The sequence below is a fragment of the Notolabrus celidotus genome, chromosome 11, assembly GCF_009762535.1.
Source record: "Notolabrus celidotus isolate fNotCel1 chromosome 11, fNotCel1.pri, whole genome shotgun sequence".
NCBI lineage: Eukaryota > Metazoa > Chordata > Actinopteri > Labriformes > Labridae > Notolabrus > Notolabrus celidotus.
In genome coordinates this window covers 27,089,057-27,113,924 of record NC_048282.1, presented here as the reverse complement: position 1 = coordinate 27,113,924, position 24,868 = coordinate 27,089,057, and the positions used below count along the sequence as shown (strand labels likewise).

The following is a 24,868-nucleotide window of genomic DNA, read 5'->3' as shown; positions in this document are numbered from 1 at the left end:
TTTCTAAACAGAGTTACAAAGTGCTTCACAGAAAGTAAACAATAATAATAATAATAATAATAAATATAATCCCAACCCTTTTTTCATAGACATATACACATATACACATATACATACACATGTACATGCATATACATACATACATACATACATACATACATACATACATACATACATACACACATACACACATACATGCACATGTATACACATGTACATGCATACAGTTTAGTTTAGTTTTAGTTTAGTTTATTTATTATTCATTGTGGTGTGCACCTTAAGGTTCCCAGCCGATATGGACTTACAAGACACTACAAAAACAAAACAAAATAGGAGCAACAACATAAGAACAAAAAGAAAAATAGAAGAAAGAAGAGCATTTACAATACTGCACATGTCCAACAATGACCTTAAGTAATTCAAAAGCACAGTGGTACACTTCAGACATTTGACAGTGACAACAACTAAATCAGACACAGAGTGTGCTCCTACGCTGCTGAACAGCATTTAACACAAACTGAGCAAACTGAAACACTTTGTGAGTAAACAGGAACTGAAGTCTATCTTCATCAGACATGGAAAACAAATCAGGACAGTTTTCTGATATTTTGTTGAAAAGGAGGCACCTGAGATCATAATATGAAGAATACACACAAACATACACACAGACATACATACATACATACATACATACATACATACCGTACATATGTATAGATAAAGGAACTCCAAAGTACGAGAACACATAACAAGATGTCCAGGGCATAAGAACATGTTACAAAGTTATGAAAGTTACATTTTTTAGACTTTATTTTTCTTTTTTTGTTTAAAATATTTTACAAACAATAGTGCTGGGCGATACCACACTTTTATGATTCGATACGATACCTATTACTTTTTGGCAATTTATTCGATGACCGATTACTTTCAGTGATTTCTTTTTTTTAAAATAACATGCAACCCTTAAAAGACAAGTCCCATGACAAATATTGTTAATTTAAATACTTTAATATGCAAATCCTTTTGCTGGTCTTTTTTAAACAATGAAATAAATTTTGAAACACCCCTAAATAATGCATATATTTCTCTTAGTGGAAAGCTTAAAACAGCCTCTTCACCATGACTCCTGTTAAGATGACACCTAAATTAAAACTTTGGAGTAAGTTACCCTCAAATAATTAGAAGTGACACATGCGCTTTTATTTCGCATTTATTGATTAGTATCGATGTTTTATTAGAGTAATCGATACTCAAATGAGTTGCGTGTAAATATCGATATATCGATACCACAGAATTGATACGCCCACCACCAACAAGCTATACTGAGAACATAAGACAGACAGGGTCATCATCATGAGTGAGGTAAAATATGAGGGACAGAGAGGAGAAAAACAAACAAATAAACAAACAAACAAATAGGGGGGTAGCTAGCTGTGTTATTCAACAGCATGCATGTCCAGTTCTTAAGTGTCTAAGAATTTCTTTAAAATCCTTAAGGTTCTGTTAGTTCAAGGTTGTCCACAGAAGGCACAAACAAGGCATTTTCACCTTTTTTCGTTGCATGTCTTAGTGAGAAAGCCAGTTGTTCCATACAATACATTTCTTGAATAATTTCTTTCCATTCATTGATTGTTGTGGATTCTTTATTCAGCCATTGCCTGGTTATGGCTTTCTTACTACCAGCTAATAGTATTTGTAATGAACACCTGTCCTGCCTTTTTAGCCCAGTTGGTATATTTCCCAAGTATATGAATAATAATCTTCACATTTACTGGCTAAAGACTTACTTTCAGAAGTATTCTGTTTATGATATGAATGTGATAGGGTTTTTCTGTAGCTGACCCACTCAATGTTGGGCCCTCACCTTGCGAAATTGGTCCTACAGGAACTATAGACCCCCATTTTTCATCATCCTCATAACCATAACCGGATGTCTTACCCTAATAACAGAAAGCTGGAAGGGAATTAAGTTGCATGTATTGTGGATTAAATTAATCCTGAACATAACAGCTCATCATGATATGATCTTTTTATTCACATAAGTATAGCGTATATATTGTTATTGTTTGCACACGTTTCAGCTGGACTCAAATAAACCAATGCAGAGAGGTTGCTGGAGATGTAGTCAATTATAGGTTATGTTAATCTTACATAGCTAAATTGCCTTTCTGTCGTTGGGCGACATCTAGTGGGTATTTTCTATATTAAGAGGCTATTATGAATGATCACAAAACACTTAAAATAAAACATATCTTTATATATTTAATAACTTAGAGAAAATACAGCCAACGATTCAGTGCAACATCAAGCTGTAATAAATATGCATCTCAATAAATAGTTGTGAAAAGTCAAATAAATACTTTTAAATAATTAAATAAATCTGAAAGACCAACCTCCCACTGCCACTGAGACAAGCAATAATTTTATCCAGTCAAGAACAGAACTGCAGTGGCAGCAGAAGGGCAACCCGTTGATAAATAATAATTCACATTAAACTCTGGAAAGAAAAAAAGACAGAAACATTTACATTCATTAATGGATATGGCTTGTAACAAAACATTTTGATCTATACCAAGTACAAAACAGTGAGACAGTACTGCACAATGGGTAGATGCTTAATAAACCAAAATAGAAGGAGGAAGGTAAGCAGGCTTATCTCTGATATGTGACTGCACCTTTTAAACTTGCAATGATACCTGTATATGCCGTTAATGTAGTAGTTATAATAAATAAGAGGTATGTCTTTAGAACCCAATTACATGGAGATCCTAATCCATTATGTTCAGCTGTATGACATGCATTTGATATTTATGTCTCAAATTAATTGAGGGACAACAAAAGCAACTGCTCAAAGCAATTAATACTATTACTCAAACATTCCTTAAGAGACGGACTTATGATTTAGGTTTAAAGCATTGGTATGGAATACATGACATAATGCAGGACAGATTTCCTGAAAGAAGAAGGTATCTGGAGGTATTATTGTGCAAATCTGAAATCAACTACAGCATCTGACATGGGGAAAAAGTATGTCAGACCTAAATGACTTCATAAATCAAAGACTGACAAGGTCTTCAAACGATGGTCACCTGGACTTGTCATTAAAAAAAAAGCCAGGCTATAGATCCTGGTGGAGGTTGCTGTGTGGGAGATATTGGTAATGCTCCTCCATGCCTGGTTTAGCTTGATATCTTTCTGCAACTAGTCTCTGGTAACGGGCCTGCTGCTGGCTGTCTGGGTCCACATTTACCCAGCTGCTGGCCACCCACTTCACCCCACGTTTCAAAGGGCAGTCCCCATGAAGGGAATACTCATCTAGCTCACCCATCCAACCTGGGTAAGGAATAGGGAGACGATTAACAGAAAGAAAGAGGAATGAGTGTAGGGCTAACAAGAATGATCTGAACAAAAGACACATTTTGGGAACAAAATAGAGAACAACTCAAATGTCCACTGAGAGAAGTGGGTTTAAAATGTACACTTGCATGCCAAGACTAAAGCAAGTGATATGAGGTCTGGTCAACACAACTGCCAAGAATAGAAGAAATATACACTACCGTTCAAAAGTTTGGGGTCACCCAGACAATTTTGTGTTTTCCATGAAAACTCACACTTTATTTATTAAATGAGTTACAAAATGAATAGAAAATATAGTCAAGACATTGAAAATGTTAGAAATAATGATTTTTAGTTGAAATAATAATTTTGTCCTTCAAACTTTGCTTTCTTCAAAGAATGCTCCCTTTGCAGCAATTACAGCATTGCAGACCTTTGGCATTCTAGCTGTTAATTTGTTGAGGGAATCTAAAGAAATTTCACCCCACGCTTCCTGAAGCACCTCCCACAAGTTGGATTGGCTTGATGGGCACTTCTTGCGTACCATACGGTCAAGCTGCTCTCACAACAGCTCAATAGGGTTGAGATCTGGTGACTGCACTGTCCACTCCATTACAGACAGAATACCAGCTGTCTGCTTCTTCCCTAAATAGTTCTTGCATAATTTTGAAGTGTGCTTTGGGTCATTGTCCTGTTGTAGGAGGAAATTGGCTCCAATCAAGCGCTGTCCACAGGGTATGGCATGGCGTTGCAAAATTGAGTGATAGCCTCATTATTCAAAATCCCTTTTATCTTTTACAAATCTCCCACTTTACCTGCACCAAAGCAGCCCCAGACCATCACATTACCTCTACCATGCTTTACAGATTGCGTCAGACACTCTTCCAGCATCTTTTCACTTGTTCTGCATCTCACTAATGTTCTTCTGTGTGATCCAAACACCTGAAACTTTGATTCGTCCGTCCGTACTTTTTTCTAATCTTCCTCTGTCCAATGTCTGTGTTCTTTTGCACATATTAATCTTTTCCTTTTATTGGCCAGTCTCAGATATGACTTTTTTCTTTGCCACTCTGCCTAGAAGGCCAGCATCCCGGAGTCGCCTCTTCACTGTAGACGTTGACACTGGCGTTTTGCGGGTACCATTTAATGAAGCTGCCAGTTCAGAACCTGTGAGGCATCTATTTCTCAAACTAGAGACTCTACTGTACTTGTCTTCTTGCTCAGTTGTGCACCGGGGCCTCCCACTTCTCTTTCTACTCTGGTTAGAGCCTGTTTGTGCTGTTCTCTGAAGGGAGTAGTTCACACCGTTGTAGGAAATGTTCAGTTTCTTGGAAATTTCTCGCATGGAATATCCTTCATTTCTAAGAACAAGAATAGACTGTGGAGTTTCATATGAAAGTTCTCTTTTTCAGGCCATTTTGAGAGTACAATCGAACCCACAAATGTGATGCTCCAGATACTCAACTAACTCAAAGAAAGGCCAGTTTTACAGCTTCTCTAACCAGCAAAACCATTTTCAGCTGTGCTAACGTAACTGCACAACGGTTTTCAAGATGTTTCTAATCATCCATTAGCTTTCTAACGCGATTAGCAAACACAATGTACCATTAGAACACTGGAGTGATGGTTTCTGGAAATGAGCCTCTATACACCTATGTAGATATTCCATTAAAAACCAGACGTTTGCAGCTAGAATAGTCATTTACTGCATTAACAATGTATAGAGTGTATTTCTAATTAATTGAATGTTATCTTCATTGAAAAAAAACGTGCTTTTCTTTCAAAAATAAGGACATTTCTAAGTGACCCCAAACTTTTGAACGGTAGTGTAAGCTACGGGCTTGACATTAATGTGTACAGGATATATAGTTAAAGCCTTCTGATCTCACCTCTGCCATCAGAGAGATGGTTGTACCAGAGGAGGGCTGTCCCAGCGGAAGGTTTTATTCTCAGGTTCCCTCTGCCGCAGGTCTCCTGGGTGTCGGTCAAATCGACACCGTCCTGGACCAGAGCCTAGGACATGCAAAAATAGTAAACACCTCATGTCTAACCATTTATTTTTCACACTGTGTTTACTTAGGTGTCAGATTCCTTGTCATGTGTCTGTCAGCATGTTATCAGCAGGTCACATACAGTAATCATCATTTGACAGTGGCAGATAGCTTGTTTTCTGGCTGAGTGTTGTAAAGGCAGGGCACTCACTTGCTCTTCATATGTACGGTTATCTGCCACAGGGAAGGTGGTCTCACCACCCTCCTCAACAGAGCTGAGGTAGAATAACATGGTAAGGTACCTGAGACACAAACAGGGGACAATACAAACAACTGTGAAACAAACAGGGATTCTTACACCCAAATGCATCAGCGATACTAATGTAATAACTTAACGCAACTTGAAACGACAATTTTAAAAATCATTGCTTTTCTTAATATAGCATTACACCCAAGACCAAGTACATAAACTAAGCAAACTACAAACTGTACAATTTGTGATACACATGTTTGATCTTAGTGGTACAGTGGTAATAATTAAGATGACTGCAAGTTTTATAAGCTAGCTAGTAAACAGATCCCAAAGTACCCAACAGTAATCTTAATTAAAAAAAATTAAAAATCCTACAAACCTGCAAGAGACCTCTGTGAGAGCAGATATGTTTCCAGCCATTCGTGTGTGTGCACAGGTTGTCTCTGAGTGAGTAGGGCTGCTATCATGGTGGGCATTACTGAAGTCTCCGTGCTCATAGTGAAACACCTGTAGTGGCTCACTCAGCTCAACCAATGCAGAGGGCAGACGTGTCAGACTGGTTACTCTGAGCAAGAAACACCAGAGAGTGACAGACCAGTGAATTAAAAATCACAGGTGTATGGGCTACAACTATATTAGAATAACAAAGTGTGTGTGTTAGTCTACTCACCTGTTTCTGAGTGTGCGCAACACATGGTGGGACCCTTGGCCTTGGTAAAGCCACGTATATTTGTTTCTTTGTTTGAATTGACTCCATAGCTTCCTTCTTTGCTGTTGTCCTGGGTGTTTTGACGTCTCATAAACACGCCTGAATTCTTCCAAGGTCAGCACCCCTGCAAAAAAATGCACAAAAATATAATTCTTTAGATACAATTTTTCTTTTTTTGTGTTGCTTGAAGTTAGAGTAAAGGATATAAAGCAAATACATAACTTAGCAACTTTAGATATACATGAAGAACCTGAAGTGAACCTGGAGATGATTAAAACAGTCATACAGTCACATCGATAAAAAGTTTATTATTATGCAGAGCGTCCTATTTTTGGACATTAATTATATCATATCATTGAATTTTGATACATCACTGACCATCACTTATTTTCTTGCATCTGATAAAGCTGGAGATCATTTTTATTCAGTTGGATACATTTTGTTATTGGACTTTAGCCTATTGTTTACTATGACTCTGATAGCAGATATTAGTGTGGGATAAAGGGCAAATCAAGTCTATGGAACTGGACTTTTGGAACATGTGGGTAGTAAGACTTGCGGAGCACTTTCAACTGTGTGAAAGAAGTTCTTCAAAATCCGTGCACAAAGGCTGCTAAGATGATATCATTCTGGTAATAAGACGATGGATGATTCCAGGGGAGTGTTGGAGCTAATTGTTTATTTTTTGTATTTAGTTGTTCAATTATTTTAGAATTAATAAGTAGTATTAGTTGTTAGATTTATCCAAACCTTTCTTTTTATAGGTAATTTAAGTTAGATTTTGGGGATATATTTTTTGCTAGTCATTTGTTTAGTACATTTAGATTTTTTGTATATTTAGTATTTATTTTGTTTGTTTTTGTTTGTTTGGTAATTAGGAACTGTGGGAACCTGAGGTTATTTAGGTAGGTAGGTGGCAGAAGGCCAGCATGCACCTGGGTGGGTCTATGTTTTTGTTTTACCAGTGCATGAGAGGCAGCAGGAGCCATGATTTTCTTTGTTCCTTTTGATTGCTTGCTTGCCATCAAAATAAACCATTGGAAACAGCTGAACTCTTGCCTGGACATTGGAATTCTCATGCCTGCGTACATCACATCCCCATGGTGTATCAGTGACCCTTTGATTGATGAGTTTTTTATGACAAATGGGCACTACAGGGAGGTTAACATTTTCAATAAAACCTGTGCTGTGTGCTGTACAGACACTCTGGAGCCAAAAGTGAAGACTGAGAACCTGGCTAAAATGACCGACCGCTCAGCTGAGTGGAGGAATAGGTCCACATATTAAAAAAGCTTGCCACCAATTTCCAGCACATGAAGAAGCTCCTTAAAATCCTGTTTTAAAATCTCTAAATTTGGTCGGATATGTCGTTGCAGCCAACATGGATGAAAACATGCAAAGTGCAGGTGTGTTTAACCAGCAAGCTGCTAGCCACCTTGGCAGTTTGGAGATCCTTTGCTCCAACTTGTACTTTCTTGCTGAGGCAGACACAGCTCTGACAAAGAGCTGGTACGGTACGCCATGGTTTTCTGAACTTGTTCCAAGTTTCTCCTTCAAATAATACTCTTCACAGATATCACAAAAGTTATGAAATTGACAGAAATCCATCATAGGGATGGAGAACTTTAATCCCTCACTCTCAACTTCATAAATATCTGCTCTTCATCAGTTCCCCTGAGATACCACACCCCTAGAGTAACAATAGCCCTGGCATTGCATAGACAAGGTGGGAGGGGGTGGTTGGTTGACGAAAGAGAGTGGAGGAGATAATTTGGGGGGGATACATGGGATCTGGGGGAAAATGAGAAAAAGGGGTTAGAGAATAATCAGTTTTAATGAGATAGGATGAAGCACATCCGGACTGGGATGTGTACAACGCCTGGCACAATGGCATCAGGTCAAAACGGTGTCACTCCTCTTCCGGCCCAGCCACTAACAAAGACTCGCACACAATCGCAGCCACCTGTCAGCCAATTACTCTGACAAGTACATGACCACTGCACATCCACTAACACACACAAAAGACGGTATTAAGTCCAGCAGATTTATTATTCTTGCTGCTGAATTTGACAAGGTTATCTTGGTCTGTGGGACCAGTGTTTGAAAAAAAGATGTCCATCCTTGAAATGCCCTCAAGTGACAAAAAAAAAAGGTTTCAAATTACAACTAATTTATAATTCTGAACCTGTCATTTGGGTCACATTCACTGTTGTCATGCTGTGTTCTATATATGGTAAAAAAAAAAGAAAAGAAAGAAAGAAAGAACAGTCATGAATGTACCGACACACTTTTGAGAAAAAACACAAAGCACTGGGAGACTAACCTGTTGGGCAGGCTTCCAGACCAGTGAGTATCTGCCTTAACATGTCCGGGTTCAACCAAGTTCCATCTCGTGAGCGCGAGTGACTCAAAATCTGCAGGAAAAACCCGAACCTTTTGTGTTATTTCATCAAAATGTGAAACATGTTCTTATAGTTCATCTCATTGTTGTAATGCTTAAAGTGGAGTTGTCTGTAAGTTAATGTTTTTCTCCAACAGCTCTGAGGCATAGATAAAAAGTACAGCATTTCTATCTGGTCACCTCCTGCTTCTGCAGCAGCCCGTCCTGGTTTAGGTCCAACAGGCTGAAGACCTCCTCTGTGCTGAGAGAAAGCAATGGCTGGTTTGACTCCTCTTGTCCCTGGTTGGGTGTTGTTGACTGGCTCTCCATCAGACCCTTGAGCTGAGCCAGCTGCACCACCACACGGCACTCCTCCTCTGACAGGAAGCCTGGGATCTCTGACAGGAACATGGAAAAGACAACAGAGGGGAATGTTGGAAAACATCACTACTGAGAACATCTAGGGTTACATACTGACAATTCTTTTAAAGGAACCTAGTTTGAAAACATGCCTGCTACAGAAAACATTTAAAGTTTGAAAAATGTTTCTACCATTAAAAGTATAGTCTATGGAGTCTTCAGTATCCAGGGTAGAAATAGAAAAGAATTCAAGTCATCTCATTTAAGTCGCTGATTTTTAAACTTCAAATTAAGTATCAACTTTGTGAACTTTGTGGCAAGATTAGCAATTAAAGAAATGAAACAACCAGATCATCATTACAGCAGAAATCCCTTTGCCTAACAAAGAGAACAGTGAGGATTAAGGATAAACAATCCATCAAACAGAAAGGTGTGGATACAATGCAACACTGATCAAAGCCATTCAGAGTGTTGATCTCCTTAGTTTGTTTCAAGATTAACAGCACGGCATAATGATTCACATGCAGATTAGAGATTGATACGTTAACAGTGAAGCCAAAGGTTGATAAAAAAAGCATATAACTGAAACTTTGTCAGTTCAATGGTGGATTCACACCACCAACTTTGTAACTTGGATCCATGCCAGCAGCTGAAATTCATTTTAAAATGTCTTCTTATGATTCCAACCTCACACTTAGAACAATCACAACTTCACTGCACACCTGAGAATGTGAGAGTTGTTTACTTAAGTGGATTAGAAGATCTCTAATGATAGTGCTAGCTTGATCTGACAGATTAAACTGCCAAACAAAGCCTTTCAGTGTGCAAGTGAAAGTTTGAGACACCTTGATCAATGTATGGTAATAGTAGTAGGATTAGAATATGTATTAGAAAAATGCAGCCTAGTGATCAAGTCTTGTTTTATTCATAAAACGAGGACCATGCAGATGCTTTAATGGCCCAGACTATGGGAAAAGATAGCATATATGAATACCTGAATACGTTTGTAGTGTATCACCGTTAACCATAGACAACAGTTAATTTGGTGCGACTTATTATACTTTTCGATCTTGCATATTTAACCCTCCTGTTATGTTGCGGGTCAAATTGACCCTTTTTAAAGTCTATTTTACATAATATGTGCCTTCCAAACCAGCTAAATGACAGAAGAGGTGTTGTGTTAACTTGTCAACATAGCTTCAGAAAAAAAAAATATTCAAAATGTAAAATAAAATAAACAAAAATCTGTATCATGTAAAACTATTGTATTTATATATAGGGCTTTCAAATGTACATTTAGAAAAAAGTTTTAACATTAATTTTTAATGAAAAACGAGTGAGTTATCCTCATTGAGCCATGATCTGAGAATTAAAGAACACCAATGGACTAAATCTTGATTTAAATCGTTAGTAATGGGGTTAAAAATTTGATTTGATTTAAAAAAATGTGTATTGGGAGCTTTTTGGGGTTCTGACACTTTTGGATAATTGAATATGCCCGGGTCAAATTGACCCAGGAACATTATTGCTGTTCCAGAGAAACAAACATAACAAGACGGTTAAGCACAGAACCCTTTGGAGACAGTATACATAGACTTTAGAGAGTGAGCACAAGCTATTACTGCCTGTGACTCCCCAGTGATCTGTTTGTGGTATAGCCTGTCCCAGGGGCAGCTTTAATTAATGACAACATTGGACTCCCCCCAGAGGAAAGAGAAAAGTGGTGGCTTCTGGGAGTTGAATATTAATAATAATAACTAGTAGAATACAGTTTAAATTATGTTTTATTTATTTATTCTCTCCTTTTTAGTTGAGTTACCCCAGTTAGTTTTATTTCAGTCATTTTGCTGGATTAAGAAAATGTTTTTTTTTACTGAATCTGGCCTAAGTTTGAGGGCACATTGTTTGTTGTTGTTGTTCCCTCCTGCTCTCTTCAGTAACCCATCTATGTCTGTCAGTCATTTCCCCTCTTAATAAAAAGCTTCCGGCAGGTTGGCTGCCTGTACAGTAGGGACCTTGTTTGTCACCCGTGTCTTTGACACTGTACCCACTTGGTTAATTCCTATTGTCCAGTCAAGCCTCATTAATCTGGATAACTGATATGAATAAAAGGGGACTGAGCCTTCCTCCTCTCCCTCCCAACGCTGTCTCCCCCCCGGAAAGGAAGTGACCTGCTTGTCTGAACAGGAATCAGGCCATGGCGACACAGCAGGACCACACCAATTTGTTTTTGACCTAAGCACAAGTTCATACACACAGACCCACAACCAAACCCTAGTAGAGTCGGAAAATATGATGACTTTCTATATTAACACATCTCTTCATTATTTTCATAGTTAATGAATGAATCATGTGGTTGATAAAACATAAGAAGAAAAAAAAAACTGCTGAAAAATGTCAATCAAAATATCCCGGGGTCCTAAATGATGACATGAAATATCTTGTTTTGTTTTGTTTGGTTGACACCAAAAAAAAAAAAAAAAGCAGTTTCCTTTGATTTAGGATGTGGAAAAAAGAACATTTTCCTATTTGAGAGGATGAAATGAATTTTGAGCAACTTATTTCAGAAAATAATTGCGGATGCATGTCCTCTTCTTTTGAGGGTTTGGAGCTCTGCAATAACCTCACACTGTGGCCTTTACTTTGCTCTTAAATAACAAGTAATAATATTACGCCAGTCGTCAGTACTCATTGGAACATCCATATTTTCTCTGTTGTGCAAAACAGAAGAGTAAATAAAAAAGGGGTCAGTGCAGGACGGGGTTGTTAGGTGTGGGTGTGTAAGAAAATTTGGAATGGGAAAGGGTGGAGGAGTTTCACTGCACGGGGGCCAGTCTGTTCAATTCAAGCTGTGTGGATTGAGATGGCAGAAAGCCAAAAGCATCCAAATGACCAATCATTTAATTTGTAAACCTTGAGCTCTGTCAAATATACTTAAATCTGCTCATGAAGGTAAATGAATTTGCATTCACAACACTTAAATGTAAGCCCCAACCCTTCTCTCTTCTGTCCTCTACACCTCCCCTTACCCCTTCCTATGCAAATGGAATCACCGCCCACTATAAATACACCTAATCTGCCATCCTCTCAACCAGGGGTCTTCATTCACTCAGAGACAAACTTCAGGATTAGAACTCTTTCAGGATGACTGTAGTGTTCTGCCCTCATTTTATCCTCAGAAAGTCCTCCCATTCCGCCTCTCTACTCTTCCTCCTTCTGCTTGCTGGGCCTGGCAGCACATTAGCACTTGGTCCTGGCAGAGTAAGAGCAGGGCAAGAAGGACGAGCAAGGGCTGAGGGTAGGGTGAGACCTGGGGTAAAGGACAAGGGCGGGAATCGGGGGAGTACTGAAGGCTACACTGAAACTGGATTAGGAGATACTCGTGTTTCCAGGCCGAGAGCTGCAGCAGGAGAGGATGAAGAGGCATGGGGGGCCCAGGGTACTGCTGCAAGCTTGAGGTCCGTGCTTTCTGTAGGGGAAGGCGGACTGTGGGAGCCTCGCAGTTCCTCTCGTTGCGTCCCTATCCCATCCGGAATGGCCTTGTGCCAAAACATCGGTTATGACACCATGAGGATGCCCAACTTGCTGGGCCACGAGTCTCACGCCGAGGCTGTACAGCAGAGTGCCAGCTGGTTGCCGCTACTTGCAAGAGAGTGCCACCCTGATGCCCGCATCTTTCTCTGCTCTCTCTTTGCACCCATTTGCCTTGATAGGTAAGTTAAGATATTAAAACTCTTATCTTTTAACATATTTTGTCAATTTTTGTAAAAAGGAAGCTTTTACATCAACAATGTCATCAGCAAAGGAAATATGTCAGCCTATAATCAAATGACTTAGGACCAAAGTCCTTAAGGGTTAATGCCTCTGAATGCAAATTGATGCAAGTTTCTGAGGAAAGGCCCTGATTTTACACAGAAACCTACCAATCAAAGCACTACAACCTCAATTCTGTCACATTAGCATCTCTCAGTTTAAAAGCAAACAAACAAGAAATCCAGTCCTGTAAAGCAGTACTTAACTGTTGATTTAAATCATTTCTTCTACTTAATGCTTGCAGGTTTATATCCCCCTGTAGGAGTTTGTGTGAATCCGTACGAGACAGCTGTGCACCAATCATGAGCTGTTACGGCTACCCCTGGCCAGAAATTCTGCGTTGTGACCAGTATCCTGCAGACCACCTCATGTGTATCTCCTCAGTCACTAACAGCACTGCGCACACAGGCAGCCGCCGTAGAGGTAAAAATCTGAGCGTGTACACATAAGCTGCAGTTTACTTTATTTAACAAACAATCTGATTACTGGTTTGACTCTTTCAGTGCCTCAGGCAAGCTGTCGGGATTGCGAGCTGGAGGAAGCCTCCTCTACAAAAGACACACTGGAGACCTTCTGTAGGAGTGACTTTGGTGAGCATTTACATTCTGCCATCCTTTCTCTCGTGTCTGGTCCAGCTCCTTGAAAAGCTAATGTCAAACATGGTTTCTGTTTTTTTTCCCCAAGTTCTGAAACTGCGTCTCACACGGCTGAAATACAGTCCAGTGAGCCTGTCTCAGTTCTCGCTGGCAGCCAAACTGGATGTTCTGAAGCACGGACCCCTGTTAGTGGGGCAGATACGCTCCCGCATTGAGCTGTGGCTGGAAAGGGATGCTACCTGCGTACGAAACATGACAAGGCACAACGCACGAGGCGGGACTTTCCTTGTAACGGGAATGGTGCAGGGGGAGCACTTGGTCGTGAACAAAGTTTACGCCTGGCAGAGACGAGACAAGAACCTGATGGTGGCGGCACGCAAATGGAAACATCACCGATGCAGGAGTTAGGATTGTGCTAAGTTAACAAATTCAATAGAATTAAGATTCTTTTGTTTTTTCAGAACAGCTGCTTATAGGGGAAGGATAGACATTGTATTTAGAAGCTGCCCAAATACCTCTTACTTTAAGTTATGCTTGGTCTAGTTAAATCATGTCTAAACCTCTGTGATTATAGAAGGGACGAAAGTAGTCAGCCGATCAGAAAGGTCCTCAAAGTACCAACACAGATTTCCCGAGCAGAGGATGTCAAAGAAATAAAAGGACATTTAATAGAAAATGTAAATATCTGTGAATTTTAAGTTAATATCTCTGGTTTATATTTGTATGGCTTTGAGAAAAATTAAATGTTTTCTTCAAACAACGAATTGCAATTTTGTTTATGAATAGCAGCACATACCCAAAGAATGCAGTACACTTACCAAATAATAGAGGTTTTAGGCTGATTGTCTTCATCTCATGCATTCTGTCCGGCAAGATGGACACCTGCTGAACATGACCCACCTGCAGAAAACAATACCATCACTCATTTTAGAAGGAATCAATGCAATAGCAATAGCAATTTTATTTATAAAGCACATTTCATCACAAATAAGCTCAATGTGCTTTTTTTTTTTTTAAACAAAACAATATATACACCCAACATACATTAAACACAGCAAACAGCAAACAAACACATGCAGCCAGTCACAACTCTCATTAAATCATTCATATATGTTAGAAAATAAATATGTTTTGAGTCTTTTTTTAAAGTGGAGGCAGTATTGATGGACCTTAGGTCAGCAGGCAGTTTGTTCCCTTACAGTCTATGCTTGTTCCAGACAGAAGGACCCCAGTAGCTGAAGGCCCCCTTCACCAGACTTCGAGTGTACTCTGGGTACACTTAAACGTCTTCCACCTGCTGACCTAAGGGTCTGGGTCGGGTTATGAGCAAGTCAGAGATGTACAGGGGAGCTGAACCATTGAATGTTTTATGGACTAGTAATGTGATTTTGAAAGTGATTATATTGAACGGGGAGCCAATGAAGTGTTTTTTTTTTTTTTTGTAACTTAGTTTTTATTCATTTTTCTCATGAACAGTGTAATGTGAAAAATATTTCTCTTTTTTCTTTTTCCAGCTCCAATGAAGTGTTTTAAGAACCGGGTTGATATGATGTTTTTTTGGAAATTTGGAATTTTGGAAATTTTCCAGTAAATTTCCATGGGATGTTCAGCTGGGGAATTTTGGAAATATTGCAAATTGGAAACTTTCCATGGGAATTACAGAAATTAACTGGGAATTGAGGGTAATTTAATGGAAAGGTATCATATCCAAGCATAAATATTTGTTTTGTTGTAAGCAGACATCCATCCAAAATAATAAAATTAAACAGATGTATTTGTAAGTAGTAAACTTTATCAAGTGTTAAATATTTTATTGAACAATCAATTCTTTCATTGAAGAACAAAAACACGAATGCTGAGTTAAATCAAAAACAAAGTTCCATTCAAAATGTTAAATGAAAAGAGCCCCTCTCCCTCCAAAAAAAAGTCCCATTCAACATGCAAATAAAAAAACATTTTCCCTCAAGCTTCTCAAGCCTGCAGTAAGCAGTGTGCTGTGTGCATGTGATTGAGGAAAAGCATAGATATTCAACTGAACTTGAAATGAAATCTGGTTGTTTTAGTCAGGATTGTGCTAAAATATATTTTCCCCAACTATATGTAAGTTCCCTATTGAGAGCCAACCTTCAATTTAGTAAATTCCTGGTCTATTCCTGTTTATTCCCATACATTCCTGTTAATTCCCATGGAAAGTTTCCAACTTTGAAAATTCCCCAACCCTACTTGTATGTGTCAGGATTCTAGCTGCTGTGTTCTGAATGAGTTGGAGCTGTCCTATGGATTGCAATGACACAGTTTCAGCTGCTCTAACTATGAATCTATATTTATAATAATATTTTAAGCTTTCTGCAGTAATGAAATCACATTTGGGCAAGGGAGCAACATCATTCATCCAAGCAAGTCTTCCCGTTCCTGCTGTGATTATGAGGTTCTGGGTAGAATGTGGTAGAAACTGTCACCGTGTGCTGCTTACCCGTATCCCTTCAATGCGAGGTAGACTGAACCCATGACTGTGGTCTTCCTCGTGTAGCTCTCTGGAGACAGGGTCAGGATTGGGCAAAGGAGTCCCACTCTGGCTGACAGGTGCTGAGGTGTCCCCTACTCCACTGGCAAGCTCTCCGGGGCCGTTATTGTAGTGCACATACAGTAAAAGGCCGATAACATTCAGAATGTATACATGGAAGAAAACCATGACCACCACGAAGTACGCCCGAGAACAAACATTACTTCTCTGGATTTGCATTCGACCAGGACGAAAGGGACGAGGGTAACGTTGTGATAATGGTTTATCGCTGTCTTCAAGTTCTTCCTGCTCCAGGGTACTTTCCTCTTCGTTTTCCATTTTCAAATGTTTGATGGAGGTTTAAATCTCTACTGTTTTTCACTTGAAGTCCTCCTGAAGGCGTCAGCTGGCTGTGTGATGTTAGCAAGCTTAGCCAACAGTTAGCTAGCTATGGGGAGAACACGAAAACAAACCTCTGTCTGTTTGGATAAAAAAATACACTGTGATGTTTGCTGCTTCTACTATCGGAGCAGCTCCGTGCGAAAGAGCAGGTATTTCCACTGTCGTTATCTTTAAGATATAAATATGTCATCATTGAATGCCCTAAATCCCGTGTATGCTAACTTGGTGATGCGTTATCCCTGACAACCTACCTAACAACAGGAGCAGACGGCTGCTTCTTCTTCTTTGATATTATTGGCGCTCGCAAACCAACAGTTTGGTATATACCACCACCTACTGTACTGGAGGACCAAATGTCAGAGCTATTATTTCAAGGGTTACATTCTGAACATACACATTATTACGATGGGCCTGAAGTGCAAATTATAGATGGGATTTGTGGCTCTTTGAAGGGAACCGGATCTTGAGGTTCCTTTCAGAGAGCTGTTCAAAAGACTGACTCTTTGGCTCAATTATATTTATTTATTTTTTAGAAGTCAACCAGGGTTAACTCGCTTTTATCAAGGAAAGAATCACTGGTAGCAGTTATAAGATAAGATTTGGATCAGAATAATTCAAACTCACACATCCCACCAATAATTATACTCTATTGGTGGGAATTATTCTGAAATATTGATTATAATTTCATTTGGTATTGTAAACATTCCATGAGATGGTGCTATATCCCCATGCTTCGACAGTGAGATCACTATTTTGAATTGTCCCTCACCTAAAAACTTTGTGGCACTATAAAAACTACGCAGGCTACAGATAACTTCCATGCAAAACAACTTTACTGTAAAATTTTCCACACAAGAACATTTTAACAATACAGAAAAAATAATAAATAGGAATAAATATATATATAAAACATATGCATACAACTAGAATAAAAATTAGGACATTATAAAAATGTGAATGCAAAATTGTACTACCCCACAGTTTCTTCACGTCAGTGTTTCTCTAACTTCTACTCTACATCTGCTGAGGAAGACACCCAAACATACAGTAAACATATGAAAAATTGACAGAAAAAAAGTTCTTCTTCTGCATCCTCTTCTTCCTACTCGTCTTAGTATTTGTCTTCCTCTACATCTTAATTGGTTACAAACCAACATTTCGGTGTATATCGCCGCCTACTGTCCTGGACCTTACCACCTCACAGATGTACAGTATTTCGAGTTATATTCTAATCATTCTGTAAAGGCTAGATTATATGCAATACAATTAAAACAAACTCAAATTAGATTCTGATTGAACATCTAACTAACTCTAAAATAAGGGTATAACCATTTAATCCACCCATAATTGTAGCAATGTTGTCAGTTCACTTTTATCATGACCCACTGGTTTCAAAGTTGCACTGCCAGATCAAATATAACCCTTGGTGAAGTATTCTGCTTAAGTTAAGTATTGCAAATTCGCAAAGTAGACTTAACTACAATTGACTCTAGTGTAAGTAGAGACAATACTGGTTAATGAACAGATTGTTAGTGTCTAGAATGGGCCAAGGTTCAGAGAAACTGGACCTTCAGTCTTTACATTTTAACCAAGTGTTTAATTAAACTCTTCCTGTTACACGAATGTCTGCTCAGTTTAAACCAGAATTAAAAATACAGAGTCCCTAACAACATAATCAGCATTTTTATTCATCAGAAAGGTCCTCTTAAAACCCTTAAAAATGTTATGCAATTGATTTATAAACTAAAAACTTAAAATGTATGTTTAAAACTGTGATTATTTTTTTTTGGTCTATAATAAGATTCAACCTTTTTTGGTAACAGAATCAACCTTGAAAACTGACCATGCATCATCATTGCGCAAGTGCATACAAAACTAACTTTACATTACTATTTTTATAGTGTAACCCTGCTTACTTAAGGAAATATGGTTATTGAATAAATCATATTTTTAAATAATCAACCAACCCAGAGTTATCATACAGTAGTTAAAACAACAGCAACTTCACTCTCAACAAAACTAAACAAATAATGTCTACAATATTCAAAAACGCATCTGTTCTTTGTACATTCGACACAAATGGTGATGGTGACAGATCTGCTGTGTTTCTAAGACTACATAAACAGGGACTATGTTAATAAATTGTGTCCACAGTAAATTAATTTGGACTGGGAATAAAAACATGCTGCTGTTCTTAAAAAGGATCACACGGTGGCGATCAAGACCAACTTCTGGGTCTCACTCATCAACTGTGTTTGCTGTGTCATCTGTGATTTCTGACGTAATATTTGGGGATCCAAGTGATACCCTGGCAAAAAGAGCAAGAATGTATTTGCACGTAATGGCTACTGCTTAAAAAATATCAGCAAGTTGTTTAATTTAATTTAGGAGCATGTCTCCACAATAGTCATGGGGTAGTGGCCATTTTATATCAAAATGAAGTATGCGTTTCACTGTCCAAGTGGGTTGTTTGGCAAATTAAATGTAATCCATCTGAGCCAATTTAACACACTTTTTACACTTTTGCCTGTTATTCAACTCATCAAATATAAAAAAATCTCAAATCTCAAACCACCACATGAGAATGTATTTGCACTGCGAGCCAAACTTCAAAATTATCCTGTGAGATCTTCTCTCATGTTGATAAGAAGGAAGCAGTGGTGGATGGCTGGATTTCCATAATTTTCAGCCAATGCATTATTCAGAAGGAATTTCTCTGAGGTAGGCCTACATATTTAGACTGGAATGGAGCTGGTATAATGAAGGTTCATTTCCCTAGTGGCTCTGCACCCCCCCAAATTAATCCACCCGACCCCCTGTTTCCTTACAGTTAAAGAAAGGTGAAGAGGGAGCTGGAGGTTAGGAAGTCTGATATACAAACACACACGTATTCACGATTTCTCCAACACACACACACACGCATGCACTCACTCACTCACTCACACACACCCCTTGCGGTGTTTTCCGGGATCACGCCACTGCTTCCACTTGGGATCCACACAGCAGTAGCGATATGGCTGATCATCACAGGACGGGACGGTGCTCTTTATAAGCGAAAGTAAGGGGGGAATAATGCGTAATTACAGACCAGTGATGCACTTAGTCGGGGAATGGGACACTGCGACACACGGCGGAACTCAGGGTTGAGCCATACCTGACGGGGAAAAGGGAAATCTGGTGCGTTTGAGGGCAAAGTAGTTGGAGGAACTTGTCGCAGTGGATTGAGCCCAGCGTGCCGCCTGGATTACCATACACAAGTGGAACAATAGTCTCCTGCAGCACAAACACTAGCAGGTCAGTAAGAAGCGTTGTATTTGATTAGGTTCAGCCTCGTATGTTGTGCGCTTTAAGTGACATTAATGTTGGGGGAATTACAAGCAACATCCACGGGTGTCCTATCACCTGACATTGCAGGTGGACTTGTTTTTCAGCTCGGCAAAACAAAGGTATTTCGGCATTTTGACTGTGTTCCACTGTGTCTACATGGGAGTAATGTTGGTGAATGTGTGCGCTTTAAAAATCTCGGTAGAAATCTGATTCGGAATGAGGGGAAAAAGTGAAAATTACTAGATTTAAAAAATCAGATACAGGACTTAGCTGTGTGTTTGGCTCGTTACATTATAGTTTATTGGTCTTGGCATGTAGAAACCACTGTCGTAAAGTAGGGATAGTCCCAGAGATGACCTCACTTCTAATCCAATGGAGTTTGTGAGCCGTTCCAGGAGGGCTGTGTAACTTTTCTGTGCCCTAGTCTGACTCTCCTCCTACCGGATACTTGCGTCAGGAAAACACGGAGAGAGAGAGAGAGAGAGAGAGGCTGGCCGAAAACGCAAAAGGCCCCGAAAGGTGGAGGGATCTCTCTCTGCCAACTTAGGCCCAACATGAACCCCATTTATCTGGTTTTGGAGTCCCGTGATGTTTATCGGACGGCTTGAACGCTGCCCACTTCCGTGCGCTCTGCCTGCAGCCACGTCTAGTTGGGATCAGGACCTTCACTCGTCCGCTAATGTGGCAGACAGTCCAGTCCTGCAGTCGTGTTGTGTATCCTCGCCGATTTCCTCGTGGGTGTTCCAACGATTGCAAGTATTATGTTCACACCAATATCTATAGGTTGATCATGGATGACTGTAGCAAGAAGCTCTAAAGAATAAAAAGCGTAACGTGTTTGGAGTATCATTGACCAATCCATTATTTATGTCCTTCTCTGTGGGATGTCCACACTGGAAATCAGCGATCATCCGTCGATACCGTTGTAACAAGCAGATTGAAATTACCCTGCCACTTTTAATTACAGCCGGTTAACCCAGTTATTACTGTTTTATAACATTACCCAGCAATGTTATTCATGTTTATGCAATGATGACATTTTAAACAGGTTTTTAATTGCTATTATTTGGCTTGTGCTTTCTTTAAAATATTGCAATATGGCAGTATTTTAGCAATGCAACAACATACATTATAAGTATGTGATCAAAATCCACTTTAAAACAGAAAGGCTTATTGTCACACATAGTGATGACACATTCATGAAGGATCAGATTCTTTTGGCTTTTTATATTAATACTAATATGTCATTGACTGCTCAAAATCCACTCCCTCTGACCAACAGTTTAAGTTGTGATGGTAAATTAGTTTTCTAATTACCAACAAACGTGAAGAAGAAGCAATACACTCCCCTGGAACTAGCCAGTCATATTTTTTGAGGTTTTGTTAACCTCAAAGATTCAATATTCCCTTCATTGCAAGACCTAAACAGATACAAGAGGATGCATAATCAATTATACAGATAGCTATGGTGGTTATAAATAAATATGGAGTATTTATATAACGTTACTTTAAGGCATTTTTGCCACAGTTATTGATTTCAAACCATTGTTGCTACGAAATGACTTCTCAGGGATCATATTAGTTCTTTAGTTTAGTTCTCGCTGATGTATCCTAACCCAGCCATTTAAACCAGTTATTACTGTTTTATAACATTACCCAGCAATGTTATTCCAGCTGTTAATGCGATGATGACATTTAACCGGGTTTTTATTTGCTATTTGGCTCGCATGTTTGCTTTCTGTAAAATGTCATCTGTATTTTCATGAGTTTTGCATCCAATTTGCTGTGTTAAAGCTGCTGTGAGGAACTTTTGTTTTGTATCGATTCTGGCGCCCCCCTTGTGGGCAAAGTGAAACCTCTTATCTCTTGTCCTGTAAATGCAAAAGTAGTTTTTTCAACAAAAGCCTCATCCTGTTGTGTTCAACAGTCAACATTATCAGGCAATGTGATTATTTTCCATGAAAACAGTCAAATAAAGGCTATTTCTGAAGCAAGATGTCCATCATCTGGTCTGGCACCTACCCCCCCAGGGCAGTTTCAGGCATTAAAAATTACAACAGAGGAGGTGTCAGTGTTGCTGCTGAGGGACTTGTTTGCTATTGAAGGTCATAAAGAGGCATCAGTATCATTTTCAGTCTGTTTCTCAGCCAGTTCAAAACTCCTCACAGGGCCTTTAAGGGCCATACATGTAAAATATTGCACAGTATAGTGACATGAAATAGTTCTCAGTGCAACTATGGATGTCCTCTGTTTTGAATGTCAACCAGTTGTACACTCTGGTAATGTTTTTTATCCAGAAACTTATTTGGCAGGAGTGTAGTGCCCAGCAAAAATACTTTGTGTCTAACTCAATAATTAATGGTGTAGCACTATATGATGTTGGTTCAGCCATGTTTCCATTCTAGGTGTTGGGATTGCTCTTTGACCCTTTTGAACTATATCTCCTTCAGAATCAGGAATGTTCTCCTTCCTCTAATGGCTGTAAAGTGACATTTTAGATCTTCTGCCTTGTTTTTGCACTCTTGCACTCCTATTCATCAACTTGCTTTTATAATTCCCTATCCCAAATTAACTTGGGAGATTTAGGTTAAGTGACAGTGGATTAAAATGCTGAGGAGAGGCCTCTGGGCATATAGACTATGTTTTGAGTTATCTGTTGGTTTATTTGTGTTTGTGTGTGTGGATGTGTGTAGGTTTCTGTAGTTGGGCAGATTTGTGCATTACTCATGCATCCTCAGGCCGCTGCGCCAATCTGTGTTCGAAGTGCCACTGAGTGCCAATTCCACTCTGCCACACTGTATGTGAGTGCATGCATGCGTGTGATTCATGTGCCCCTGAACTGCAGAAGACTGCATGTTTGTTTGTGGTGAAATGAAGACAAACATTGAGGATAACTGACACAAAGTCTGATCTCATTCTCACAAGCTGTTGAATTCAATATCTCTTCGGATGAAAGTATTTTCTGAATCAGTGTTTTTGTCTGTTTGTGTGTTAAACCTGCAGCTAGCTAGTGGTAGTGTATTGTGCTTACTCAGGTCCTCTGGCCCATTCATTCTTTTACACAGGCAGAGGAATCCCGGAGCAAGGCTGGCAAGGATAACATGCTGCAGCAGTGCGTGGCAACCCAAACACTGTAGGGCTGAAAGTTGTTTTAGCTGACATGATCATGTGTGCCTGAGTGTGTGTGTTTGTTTTTCTGTGTGAATTTGATAAGTGAATTTCAGTATTTTGCTTTCCCATGTCTCCTTTCTTCTCACCTCAGAGACAGAAACTGTGGTTCCAGTGTAGGCTTGTAACCTAGCAACCCAAATAGTGTGTGTCTTGAATAAATCAAAACATGAACACTTCACTTCCATCCAAATTCATAATGCACACATGTGGAATCACATACACGATCCCAGGATTCCAACAGACAAACAACTACGAACAAAGTTTGAGAAGGTGTTATATTTTCTAATCAGTTGCCCTATTAACCTTTGTTCGTCTCTTCGTTTTATTGCACAGCCAGAGCGATACCGCTCTTGGATTCATCAACAGTGCAGTGAACTGCTTTCAAACACAACAAAAACTGTAGAAGTGCTTTCTAGTGTGTTTTTAGGAGTGAGCACAGCTCCCATCATCTGAAGTATGTCCCTCCATTCAGTGGGAGTTTTACATCAGAGTTGTTTGTGGTTTGTCGGCTGTGTGGTGAGCGTGGTGAGCGTGGCGTGCTGGTAGCCTGGAGCAGCGTGCCCCGTCCCACTCACTCTTTCGCCTCCGCCAAACTCTTCACACTGCCACGTCCATCTGCACGAGACAACACTTTGCATCTAAGCACATTCATAACACTTCAATCTTCTTGACACGTTTTTTCCCCCATCACAGATACTAAGACAACAAAGACATGTCATACAGTAGTCTCTGACTGAATGAAAGCTATCCTGCATTGTTTGCTCAAAACTAGTATTTTAGCAATGCAGCAAACATACATAAATGTCAAGTATGTGATCAAAAGCCACTTTAAAACAGAAGACTTATGGTCACACATAGGTGATGACGCATTCACGAAGGATCAGATTCTTTTGGCTTTTTATAATAATAATAATAATATGTTCTTGACTGCTCAAAATCCACTCCCTCTGACCAACAGTTTAAGTTGTGATGCTAATGCATACATATAAATTAGTTTCCTAACTACCAACAAACATTAGGTGAAGAAGAAGAAGCAATACACTCCCCTGGAACTAGCCAGTCACATTTAAAAAAAGAAGAACAGGTTTGTTAACCTAAAAAATGCAATATTTCCTTCATTGCAAGACCTAAACAGATACAAGAGGATGCATAATCAATCATACAGATAGTCATGGTGGTTATAAATAAATATGGAGTATTTATATAACATTACTTTAAGACATTTTTGCCACAGTTGTTGATGTCAAACCATTGTTGATACTAAATGACTTCTCAGGGATCAAATTAGTTCTTTAGTTTAGTTCTCGATGGTTTACCCTAACCCAGCTTGTAGCATATTTTTGCAAGTTGTTTGCAATGCAAGTGAAAACAGAGACTTAGCAAACCAAGCTGAATAGCTTTTAGTTTTTCTGGGCCACTGACTAACTCAACCGATGGTGTCGGTTGCTGGAAGAATGTAAGACATAGTAGCTTTCCTAGCTACACCCAAAGTTTGTTACATGATATGTTCAACTTCAATAGATGGAGGTAATGTTAGAAATCTGCAAAAAAGTCTTAATATTTGGAAAAGTTATGAGTCATCATTGTTAGTTAAATGTTTACATAAAATGAATGTTTTTTTACTAGCTGTTGACATGATATACCACATCATCTTTGATAATATCAGAGTTAAGAGTAAAATTATTCCCTTCACACTTAACATTTATACATTGGTACCCTGCAGTGTATCACTCTCTGAGCAGCTGGGTGATGAGATTCCCACTACATTAATGTTGGAGTTAAATGAGATGAAGACTGTGAAATTAGTCATTGTGGGTCTGTATGTGTGTGCGGGCATGCCCGATTGCGAGCACAAGTGTGTGACAATGATAACGCTGTATGTGTTTTTATCTGTGTTACAAGAAGTGCATCACATTATCCCCTCATAATGTGAGTCACTTATTTAAAAAAAATTCATGGATGACAGTTGTGATATCACAAGAGAAGAACCAAATCTCCTTGTCAAAGCAGGCTTCCTCTCTGCTGAT

General features: G+C 39.2%; 3 protein-coding genes across 9 annotated transcripts in view; 2 read left to right on the top strand and 1 right to left on the bottom strand.

Moving 5' to 3' along the window:
* Window positions 1-2,242: 2,242 nt before the first annotated feature.
* Window positions 2,243-16,625, bottom strand: LOC117821518 (transmembrane prolyl 4-hydroxylase-like). Its single transcript, XM_034695869.1, has 9 exons — window positions 15,912-16,625; window positions 14,257-14,338; window positions 8,871-9,067; window positions 8,613-8,703; window positions 6,251-6,413; window positions 5,960-6,145; window positions 5,539-5,629; window positions 5,226-5,349; window positions 2,243-3,333 (listed from the first exon to the last, which is right to left on the bottom strand). Exons 1-9 carry the CDS (start codon window positions 16,278-16,280, stop codon window positions 3,119-3,121), a joined length of 1,518 nt encoding a protein of 505 aa, XP_034551760.1. The 5' UTR covers window positions 16,281-16,625; the 3' UTR covers window positions 2,243-3,118.
* On the top strand, window positions 12,139-14,202 carry LOC117821519 (secreted frizzled-related protein 5). Its single transcript, XM_034695871.1, has 4 exons — window positions 12,139-12,742; window positions 13,087-13,265; window positions 13,346-13,432; window positions 13,527-14,202. Exons 1-4 carry the CDS (start codon window positions 12,174-12,176, stop codon window positions 13,844-13,846), a joined length of 1,155 nt encoding a protein of 384 aa, XP_034551762.1. The 5' UTR covers window positions 12,139-12,173; the 3' UTR covers window positions 13,847-14,202.
* Window positions 15,933-24,868, top strand: part of LOC117821516 (cyclin-dependent kinase 17-like) — a 48,656-nt gene continuing 39,720 nt past the window's right edge. The window contains exon 1 of one of the 7 annotated variants that reach the window (XM_034695867.1): window positions 15,933-16,257. In XM_034695867.1, the coding sequence (XP_034551758.1) occupies window positions 16,220-16,257 (38 nt within the window). In that variant the 5' untranslated portion in view covers window positions 15,933-16,219. Of the gene's footprint in view, window positions 16,258-19,280; window positions 19,638-19,682; window positions 19,790-20,164; window positions 20,423-24,868 lie in introns of those variants that run through there. The other 6 variants (XM_034695863.1, XM_034695868.1, XM_034695865.1 and 3 more) reach the window with 6 other exon arrangements.